This window comes from Podarcis vaucheri (genome assembly GCF_965113315.1).
Source record: "Podarcis vaucheri genome assembly, chromosome: 10".
Lineage (NCBI taxonomy): Eukaryota > Metazoa > Chordata > Lepidosauria > Squamata > Lacertidae > Podarcis > Podarcis vaucheri.
In genome coordinates, this window is record NC_138748.1 from 69,481,689 (window position 1) to 69,493,144 (window position 11,456).

General features: G+C 46.0%; 1 protein-coding gene across 1 annotated transcript; it reads left to right on the top strand.

Annotated features, from left to right (window-relative positions):
- The first annotated feature begins 1,750 nt into the window (after nucleotides 1-1,750).
- On the top strand, nucleotides 1,751-7,364 carry LOC309541243 (DNA excision repair protein ERCC-6-like). Its single transcript, XM_082238863.1, has 2 exons — nucleotides 1,751-1,939; nucleotides 4,451-7,364. Exons 1-2 carry the CDS (start codon nucleotides 1,884-1,886, stop codon nucleotides 6,579-6,581), a joined length of 2,187 nt encoding a protein of 728 aa, XP_082094989.1. The 5' UTR covers nucleotides 1,751-1,883; the 3' UTR covers nucleotides 6,582-7,364.
- Nucleotides 7,365-11,456: the final 4,092 nt, after the last annotated feature.

Consider the following 11,456-nt stretch of genomic DNA (forward strand, 5'->3'; position numbering starts at 1 on the left):
TTGATTAAAGTTGCTCTTCAAATAATTCGTATACTTCTTCCAATCTTCTGTAAATCTCTGGTCCCACAGGTTTCGAATCCTTCTTGTCATTTTGTCCAATTCTGCATAGTCCATTCTTCTTTCGTCGGAATTTCTTCTTGTTTCCATTTCTAGGCTAATAATACTCTTGCCACAGTTGTTGCATATAAAAACAATTTAACATCTTGCCTATTAATGTCCTGACCTATAATACCAAGTAAAAATGCTTCTGTTTGTTTTTTTTAAATGTATATTTCAACATCTTTTTCATCTCATTATATATCATATCCCAGAAGGTCTTCTGTAGATACAACATAAATGGTTCCCAATCTTTTTTGAAGTCTCTATTGTCTTAGTCTCTTAGTCTTTCAGTTAGTTTTGACATTTCAGCATAATCCATTAGTTTTCTTTCCATTCTTCTTTAGCTGGTATCACATCACTTTTCCATTTTTGAGTTAGCAGCATCCTAGCCGCAGTTGTAGCATACATAAAAAGTTTCTTCTTCTCTTTTGGCAAGTCTTGACCTATAGAATGATCAAATTACTTTAATAGTGGCTGAATTTTTGAGGTCTGTCCATGTAGAAAGCCTGGCCCATTATAAAGAGATTTAGTGATTCTTAAGTGATTGGTGATGCAGTAATGTTGTATTGTATTATTTATGCAAATTGATTTTCTCTGGAGTTAAAGATCTGACTGGGAGAAACCTTGTTAAGTTGAGCTCATATTTAGCACAATTTGTATACGGTGTCTGTTTGATAATGTGTGGTTTGCTATGCCTAATAAAGGATATTTGATTGACCTATAATGCCTGATAAAAAAGGCTTCTGGACTTTTAGCAAAGCTTGCCTTAAACATTCTTTTCATTTTGTTACAAATCATTTCCCAGTCATTCTGAATTATTTTGCATTCCCACCACATATGAAAAAAGTGCCGTCTTGCAAAAATCTATCACTTGCCCGATAATAAATGTTGGAAATGTAAAGAAACTGAAGGTACATTCTTTCACCTTTGGTGGACATGCCCAATGATTAAGGCTTTCTGGGAGATGATATATAACGAAATGAAAAAGGTATTTAAATATACCTTCTTGAAGAAACCAGAGGCCTTTCTCCTGGGCATGGTTGGCCAATTGGTGCCAAAGAAGGATAGAACTTTATTTATGTACGCCACAACAGCAGCAAGAATATGTATCGCAAAGTATTGGAAGACACAAGATCTACCCACCTTGGAAGAATGGCAGATGAAGGTGATGGACTATATGGAATTGGCAGAAATGACTGGCAGAATCCGAGACCAGGGAGAAGAGTCGGTGGAAGAAGATTGGAAAAAGTTTAAAGACTATTTACAGAAATATTGTAAAATTAATGAATGTTAGAATGATGTTGGATAGAAACTAAGTGGTTTATAGCTGTAATGTTATAAGGGAATATGAGAAAATGGACTATTAATAGGTAAAAATCTAATGTTACAATACTTTAAGATTGAAGACTAGGATAAACAAAGAGGGGAGGGATTTGCTGAACTAACAAACTGAACTGGAATACAGAAAAGGGAGGCGTGAGGAGGTCCGGGAAATAAGCAAATGAAAGATAAGTTATTGAAAGATTGGATTGTTTTTAACTATTTTTATTTTGTATTTTTCTTTTCTATTTTTTATTTTGTAATACTTTGAAAATCTTAATAAATATCTTTTTAAAAAAAATATGAAAAAAGTGTCGTCTTTTTTCTTTACACTTCCAACATCACCCTCAGTACTTTTAAGATTCTCGCTTCGCCCATCCTTCCCACCCTATTCACCTCTTGTTTTCCTTTGTTTCCAGGGTTCTTAGATCGGCTTTCTTGCTGGCTGGTTCCACAGCAGCACCATGATGACAGTAGTGAAGAAGAAAACGTCTCGCAGGCAGGTGGAGCAGTATCAAAGGTGAGAGTCCGGTCCGAATTCTCCCTCGGGTGACAAACCAGTGTCTGCCCTGTGCTGCTTCGGCCTGCGATGGAGGGCTCATGTAAGAACTCTAGGGAACTGCCATGGTTCATTGGTAGAGAACCTGTCTTGCATTCCCAAAAGAATGCAAAAGAATTTTGGGGATTATAGGGACAGAACTACCTAAATTGTATAGAAATATATTTATGTATGCTTCTACAGTAGCAAGAATGCTGCTTGCTCCTGAAGGAGCGTCTCCACCCCCATCGTTCAGCCCGGACACTGAGGTCCAGCTCTGAGAGCCCTCTGGCGGTTCCCTCCTTGCGAGAAGCAAAGCTACAGGGAACCAGGCAGAGGGCCTTCTCGGTAGTGGCGCCCGCCCTGTGGAACGCCCTCCCATCAGATGTCAAAACGATAAACAACTACCTGACATTCAGAAGACATCTTAAGGCAGCCCTGTTCAGGGAAGTTTTTAATGTATGATATTTTAGTGTTTTTGGTTTCTATGGAAGCCGCCCAGAGTGGCTGGGGAAACCCAGCCAGATGGGCGGGGTACAAATTATTATTATTATTATTATTATTATTATTATTATTATTGCCCCAAAATGGGGAAAAGCAGAAGGTCCCAGCAAAGGAAGAATGGATACAAAAACTTATGGAATACGCAGATATGGCGAAACTTACTGGAAGAATAAGAAATCAAGATGACAAACTTTTTATAAAAGAATGGAAATGGTTTGTTGAATATTTACAGATAAGTTGCAAAGATAAAAACATTGGCAGGACTATTGTAATAACCTGCAGTTTCATAAGAGTACATATTTAAAGTAGCTAATTAAATGAATTTGGATATGCAGAAGATAAAAAAATTAAGGAACCACAGAAAGAGGGGGAAGGAAGTCAGACTTTGAAACGTTAAAATGATTGTAAAATTAATGAAATGTATAAATTTGAAAAGTATAGAAAAACCTTTTTAAAAAGAAAGAATCTGCCTTGCATGCAAAAAGTTGTGGGTTCGATTTCCCAGGCTCTTCCTGAAAACTTGGAGAACTGCTGCCAGTGGTGTTGTTGTTGTTGCTTAGTCATTTAGTCGCGTCCGACGCTTCGTGACCCCCTGGACCAGAGCACGCCAGGCACGCCTGTCTTCCACTGCCTCCCGCAGTTTGGTCAAACTCATGCTGGTCTCTTCAAGAACACTGTCCCACCATCTCGTCCTCTGTTGTCCCCTTCTCCTTGTTCCCTCCATCTTTCCCCACATCAGGGTCTTTTCCAGGGAGTCTTCTCTTCTCACGAGGAGGCCAAAGTCTTCAGGATCTGTCCTTCCAGTGAGCACTCAGGGCTGATTTCCTTCAGAATGGAGAGGTTTGATCTTCTTGCAGTCCATGGGACTCTCAAGAGTCTCCTCCAGACCAGAATTCAAAAGCATCAATTCTTCGGCGATCAACCTTCTTTATGGTCCAGTCAGCATAGACAATACTAATCCCAATGCACCAATGGTCTGACTTGGTGTAAGGCAGAGCTTAGTCAGTAGAGAGTGCAAGACTCTCAATTTCAGGGTTCTGGGTTCGAGTCTCATGTTGGGCAAAAGATTCCTGCAATGCAAGCGGATGGATTAGATGACCATGTGGACGTTTTATGGGATGCATGTCTGCGGTTTGGTCTGTTCCGCTCTCTTTAATTCCTCCTGACTTTCTGCCATCAAAGTTGTGTCATCTGCATATCTGAGGTTGTTGATATTTCTAGATTAGCTCAATTGAAGTTTGCCTGCCATACATACAAACACATTTTCCATTTCAATGTACAGTGGTACCTTGGGTTACATACGCTTCAGGTTACACACTCCGCTAACCCAGAAATAGTGCTTCAGGTTAAGAACTTTGCTTCAGGATAAGAACAGCGGCGGCAGCAGGAGGCCCCATTAGCTAAAGTGGTCTTCAAGTTAAGAACAGTTTCAGGTTAAGAACAGACCTCCAGAACGAATTAAGTACTTAACCCGAGGTACCACTGTATAATTAAACAATAACAACCAGGGGGTCCCATTTGTCCTGAAAGACCATTCCCCTCCCCCAACCACACCCACCAGCTGACATGAGTTGTGATGTCATTTGACAGGCGAGATGGCAGACTTAGATCCTGTCTTGCCTGTTCCAATCAGGGAACGGAGTGCATAGCCAAACGTTGCAGGATTTAATCTCCACTCATCAGTCGGTGAGTGGGGGTTAAATCCTGCTTAGTTCAGCAGGATTGGCTCAGGAAAGGGGTCTCAGTGGAAACCCCTGCTAAAATGGAGGAAAACACCTTCCTTGCAAGGTGCTTTGAAGTCCCAACTTGGGGACTTCAAAGCACCTTGCACCTGTGATGTCAGGTGATTGACAGCCCTGCCTACCAGTAAACTCTGGCCTGTGGAGCCAGAAAGGTCCTCCATCCCTGTAGAAAGTGGACTGGCAGCCCCCAATTTTTTGGTTTCCCCCCACCTGCTCTTCTAAACAATCATTATGTTGTGCTTTGCAGATACGTGACCCAAGCAGAGCAAGAATCCATGAACGGAAATCTGGAGGAATCCCTCCAACTTTACAGCCAGGCTGATGAAATCCAGCCCAGCGAAAGTCTGAAGGGGTGCATCAAAAACCTGGAGGAGAAGTTGGTGACCCTGGATTTGGATCAGGAGTCGGATGAATATGTGGACGTCTGTCAGAGTGGACTCCTGTTGTACAAGGAGATACATGACAAGCTGTTTGAGCATCAGAAGGAAGGTGTCGCCTTTTTGTACAGTCTCTTCCGGGATGGAAGGAAAGGTGGCATTCTGGCCGATGACATGGGCTTGGGAAAGACCATCCAGATCATCGCCTTTCTTTCAGGGATGTTCGATGCCAACCTGGTCAGGCACGTGCTACTCATCATGCCAGTTACCTTGGTTAACAACTGGGTGCAAGAGTTTGTCAAGTGGGCCCCGGGAATCCGGGTGAAGGTTTTCCACGGCACTAGCCGGAAGGAACGGCGCCAAAACCTGGAACGGGTGCAGAGCAAAAAGGGGGTCCTCCTCACCTCGTACCAGATGATCTTGGCCAACTGTGATCAGCTCTCCACTTCGGACCAGCAGGAGTTCGTCTGGGACTACATCATCTTGGACGAAGCGCACAAGATTAAATCGCCGTCGGCTAAAACCACCAAATCGGTGTATGCCATCCCCGCCAAAAACCGCATCCTCCTCACAGGGACGCCAGTGCAGAACAACCTACGAGAGCTGTGGGCTCTCTTTGATTTTGCTTGCCAGGGGGCACTGCTTGGCACAGCCAAAACCTTCCGGATGGAGTATGAAAACCCCATCACCAAGGCACGGGAGAAGGACGCAACTCCCGGAGAAAAAGCCCTAGGCCTTAAGATCTCCGAGAACCTGATGACCATCATTCAGCCGTATTTCTTGCGGCGAAGTAAAGGCACGATACAGACGCAGAGCTCAGAACGAGAAAGCTGTTCGCCGGGAGAGGAGAACAGCACTGCTGTCCTAGAGATGCCGTCTCTCCCAAGGAAAAACGACTTCATTGTGTGGGTTTACCTAGCGCCCATGCAAGAAGAAATCTATAGGAACTTCCTCGACTTGGACCATATCAAGGAGTTGCTCATGACGACTCGTTCCCCGTTGGCGGAGTTGACCGTCTTGAAGAAACTGTGTGATCACCCCAGGCTTCTGTCGGCGCAAGCTTGCATCCAGCTCGGCTTGGAGGTCTCGGGCTACTCTGAGCAAGAGGAAGGGGAAGCTGGGGCCGTTTCTGACATGACCCGGGAAATCAAACACGTGCCCAGTCAGGTTCTGATCGAGGAGTCCGGCAAGTTGAGGTTCCTCTTGGCGCTGCTGGAGAATCTGCGGGAAGAAGGGCACCAAACTCTCGTGTTCTCCCAGTCGAGGAAAATGCTCGATATCATAGAATGCATCTTGACTCATCGGCGTTTTAAGGTGATGCGTATCGACGGGACGGTGACTTGCCTAGCGGAGCGGGAGAAGAGGATTGGCGCGTTTCAGAACGACAAAGGCTATTCGGTCTTCCTCCTGACCACGCAGGTGGGCGGAGTTGGGCTCACCTTAACTGCTGCTTCCCGCGTGGTGATCTTTGACCCCAGCTGGAACCCCGCCACGGATGCCCAAGCCGTCGACCGGGCTTACAGGATCGGGCAGAAGGAGAACGTTGTGATCTACAGGCTCATCACCTGTGGGACGGTGGAGGAAAGGATCTACCGGCGCCAAGTCTTCAAGGACTCGCTCATACGGCAGGGCACGGGCGATAAGAAGAACCCCTACAGGTATTTCACCAAGCAGGAGCTGAGGGAACTGTTCACGCTGGAAGATACCAGGAGCTCGGTGACGCAACTGCAGCTCCAGTCTTTGCATGCCAACCAAAGGAATTCGGACCTGCAGCTGGACGAGCACATTGCGTATCTCCACTCTTTGCACATGTTCGGCATATCGGATCACGACCTGATGTACTCGCGTGAAACGGCTCACGAGGAGCAACCGGAAGACGAGGAGGCCCACCAGTACATCGAGCACAGGGTCCAGAAAGCCCAAGAACTGGTGCAACTGGAGTCCCAGCTCGTAGATGCGAGACAGCAGAAACGCCCATCAAGATGTCTTCCATGTAATTGAAGGCCTTCCCTAGATCTTTATTGCAATGTTTGTCTTACCGGGAAGGCCGGCTGCTATAGGACTTTGGCGATTGCCGGAGTTGAGCAAGAGACTTCTGTTTTTCTGCCCCTCCAGAGACCTTTCTATCAACCAACTTGCTTTCGACTTCACTCATTTCTGGCTGGCCTGCTTCAGGAAGGGGCAGCCAAAGACGTACCTCCCCCACGGTGATTTTTGGTGGTGCCAAATTTCCACAACTCACCTTGTCCCAGTAATTTATTTGACTCTCCTGTTGGTTTTCCAGTAAACTTCGTTGGGTGTTATTGGGGCATTATTAGAAACCAGCATCCACACAGAAAAATGGAGGATGAGAATATATTCTCGGTTCAAGGCTGAAATTTTCCCTTTCAAAGAACGAGTAGACTTCAGTGGAGGAATGGCTGGCAGCTGAACAATCTTCTAGTTCCAGGTAATAGTTTGCATGTTACTCCGCAAAGTTTAGCAAGGATCAGCCATGACTGTTTCTCTTCAAAAGGAAATGAGAGGGACAAATGTTGTATTAGACGCAGTGGAGCACATTTAGCTCAATAAGTGACTGGATATAATTGTTTGGAGTTACCTTTCTCCAGCTGGCGGGAGAGGAAATGAAACGAGCCCCAAGAAAGTGAAATAAATGGCTCTTTGGGGTTCTTCCTATTTGTCTTCTGAGCACTTGTTAAAAATAATTACTTGCATAAACTTAGATGCATCTTTAACTGTTTTTTCTAGTAGTAAAGTTTTTCAGATTAAAAAGCTGATATGGGAGTTGAGAGCATTATTTGGGGCTATTGGAAGAGGGAGCTGGGTTGTTTTAGGGGCAATCTTCATAAAGATTGAAGTGTAGGTGGGGTCCCACAAAGCAAGACACAGCAATAACCACAAGAACTTTTATTGAACTAACAAAACTGGACAACAGGGGCAAAGCAACTGCTTATATATATTTCTGAAGGCCGGGGCCACTCCCACTCCCGATGTGATTGGCTGTCTAAACTTCCAAGCTGCGAATCACGACTCAGAGTTTAAGGGCCAATGGCAGAGGCCCAAATCCTGAAATGTTCTGTGATTGGATAGGTAAAGTAAAAGTACCCCTGCCCGTATGGGCCAGTCGTGTCCGACTCTAGGGTTGTGCGCCCATCTCGCTCTAGAGGCCGGGGGCCAGCGCTGTCTGGAGACACTTCCGGGTCACGTGGCCAGCGTGACAAAGCTGCTCTGGCGAGCCAGCACCAGCGCCGCACACGGAAACGCCGTTTACCTTTCCGCTATAAAGTGGTACCTATTTATCTACTTGCACTTAGGGGTGCTTTCGAACTGCTAGGTGGGCAGGAGCTGGGATCGAACGACGGGAGCTCAGCCCGCCGCGGGGATTCGAACCGCCGACCATGGGATCGGCAAGCCCTAGGCGCTGAGGTTTTACCCACAGCGCCACCCGCGTCCCATTGGATATCATGTATCAAATCAGAACACAGGCTCAGAATCCTTAGTCCAGACTCAAGCTTAGGCAAACACAGACCACTGAATACATAACAATGATTAATCTTTTAATGCCAGGGTAGGAAAAACATCACATCTGGCAAACAATGTGGAAAAACATCACATCTGGCAAACAATGTGCCCCTTTGGTTTCAGATGATACACGGGTAGATGAGTCTAAAAAGCCTGGGATACAAATTTTCTCGGCCCTCTAGCATCTATGGTGGGCTATTTACCGGAAATAATGTACAGTGGTGCCTCGCAAGACGAAAAGAATCCATTCTGTGATTCTCTTCGTCTAGCGGTTTTTTTCGTCTTGCGAAGCAAGCCCATTGACGGATTAGCGGATTAGCGCTATTAGTGGCTTTTAGCGGCTTATCAGCTTATCGGATCAGCTGATAAGCGGCTTAGCGGCTTAGAAAAAGGGGGGGAGGAAAAAAAACCTGCAGGAACTCGCAAGACATTTTTGTCTTGCGAAGCAAGCGCATAGGAAATTCGTTTTGCGAAGCACCTCCAAAACGGAAAACTCTTTCGTCTTGCGAGTTTTCCGTCTTGCGAGGCATTCGTCTTGCGGGGCACCACTGTATGTAGCATTAACACTATTAGCACTCAATTTTGACCAAACTAAGCCTCCTGATGTATGTTTTTCTCCAAGTGGCAAAGTTGGCTGATATGGTAAGGTAAAGGTAAAGGGACCCCGACCGTTAGGTCCAGTTGTAACCGACTCTGGGGTTGCGGCAATCATCTCGCTTTACTGGCCAAGGGAGCCGGCGTGCAGCTTCCGGGTCATGTGGCCAGCATGACTGAGCCGCTTCTGGCGAACCAGAGCAGCGCACGGAAACACCGTTTACCTTCCCGCCGGAGGGGTACCTATTTATCTACTTGCACTTTGATGTGTTTTCGAACTGCTAGGTTGGCAGGAGCAGGGACCAAGCAACGGGAGCTCACCCCATCGCAGGGATTCGAACCGCCAACCTTCTGATCAGCAAGTCCTAGGCTCTGTGGTTTAACCCACAGCGCCACCCGCGTCCCTGGCTGATATGGTAGCCCTCTTCAAATATTGGAAGGGCTCTCGTGTGGAAGGTGGAGCAAGGTGCTGCTGCTCTGGAGGGCAGGACCCAAACCAAGGGATTCAAAATACAGTGGTACCTCAGGTTAAGTACTTAATTCGTTCCAGAGGTCCGTTCTTAACCTGAAACTGTTCTTAACCTGAAGCACCACTTTAGCTAATGGCGCCTCCTGCTGCTACCGCGCCGCCGGAGCCCGATTTTTGTTCTCATCCTGAAGCCAAGTTCTTAACCTGAAGCACTATTTCTGGGTTAGAGGAGTGTGTAACCTGAAGCGTATGTAACCTGAGGTACAACAAAGGAGATGCTAACTAAACATTGCCAAGAACTCTGTGACATTAAGAGCCGTTCAACAGTGCAAAAGGCTCTGGACTCTCCTTCACTGGAGGTTTTTAAGCAGAGGCTGGATGGCCATCTGTCAGGGACTCTTTAGCTGTCATCCCTTCTAATTCTGCCATTACAGTGGTACCTTGGTTCTCAAACGCCTTGGTACTCAACCAACTTGGAACCCCAACACTGCAAACCCAGAAGTGTGTGTTCCAGTCTGTGAACTTTTTTTCAGAAGCCGAACGTGCTCCGTTTTGAGTGTTACGCTTCCGTTTTGAGTGTTACGCTGAGGTCTGTTTTTGCTATGTATTTCGCATTTTTGCTTTTGTGGCTCTGTTTGTTCTGTTTTTGTGACTAGGTGGAACCCAGTTCAGCTAATGATTGATTGTGTGACTGCAGTACATTGTTTATTGCTTTCATTTTATGGATTGATGGTCTCGTTAGATAGTAAAATTCATGTTCAATTGCTGTTTTAGGGGTTGTTTTTAAAAGTCTGGAATGGATGAATCCATTTTGCATTACAGTGGTACCTCAGGTTAAGTATTTAATTTGTTCCGGAGGTCCGTACTTAACCTGAAACTGTTCTTTAACCTGAAGCACCACTTTAGCTAATGGGGCCTCCCGCTGCTGCCGCGCCGCCAGAGCACAATTTCTGTTCTCATCCTGAAGCAAAGTTCTTAACCTGAAGTACTATTTCTGGGTTAGCGGAGTCTGTAACCTGAAGTGTATGTAACCTGAGGTACCACTGTACTTTCTATGGAAAAGTGGGCCTTGGTTTTGGAACGCTTTGGTTTTGGAATGGACTTCCGGAACGGATTAAGTTTGAGAAGCAGGGTACCAGTGTATATGATTCTATAGCCATGGAGCAGGACTTAGCCTTGAATCCTACCTAGAAGTAAACCCCGCTGAATCCTGTCTGTTTTGCTTCTGAGTGGACAAGCGAATTACAGAAGGGTTGAAAAAGGCCCGAGAAGGGTGGAAAATTCCCTTTGTGAGTTTTTCCCCTGAGTGCAGCCCTTTTTTTTTACCATTCGCTCTGAAATGACGCCAATTTTTCTTTCTCTCTGTCTTTTTCCCATCCGGGCTTGGGCTGGGCTTTGTGTTTTCTCTGACCTCCTCACCTGCCCTTTACGCTGGCCTGAAATGCCATTTATAAATAATTTGCAGGCCCCATGCATGCCTTTCTGAGATATTTTCATCCCATTTATTAGAGTTTCCTGGCGTGCTCCCGGACCATTGTTCTCTCCTCCTGGCCAAGGAAAGCAAAATGTGGCTGGCCCAGGGATGGAATCCTGTTATCACAAAGAGCCCACGCCAGCAAAAGTTGCCTCTGGCAATGCGGCTGGCTGCAAAGAGGGGAGCAGGGAAACCGAGGAAGAGGGTCTCGCCTGGGTCCCAAGGGAAGGTCGGGGAACGACCCCCCCCCCAGCCCCAGATAAAACACAAGCCCTTGACTTTTGCAGGGTTTTGTCCCAATTTGGAATAGATGCTGCAAGCGCAGGGCAGAAATCAGTTGTTAAGGCTTCTTTATGGAATAAAGGAGCCAAAAGTTTGTTACTCCTGGCAAACAAAGCCATTCTGAGTCCAGTGGTACCTCAGGTTACATACACTTCAGGTTACATTCGCTTCAGGTTACGGACTCCGCTAACCCAGAAATAATGCTTCAGGTTAAGAACTTTGCTTCAGGGTGAGAACAGAAATCGTGCTTTGGTGGCGCGGCGGCAGCAGGAGGCCCCATTAGTTAAAGTGGTGCTTCAGGTTAAGAACAGTTTCAGGTTAAGAACGGACCTCCGGAACGAATTAAGTTCTTAATCTGAGGTACCACTGTATGTATATATATGTATATGTATATGTTTATGTTTATGTATGTGATATATGTGTGTGTCTGTGAGTATGTGTGTATCTGTGAGTGTGTGTATGTATGTACAGTGGTACCTCAGATTCCAGACGCTTCAGGTTACATACGCTTCAGGTTACAGACTCCGCTAACCCA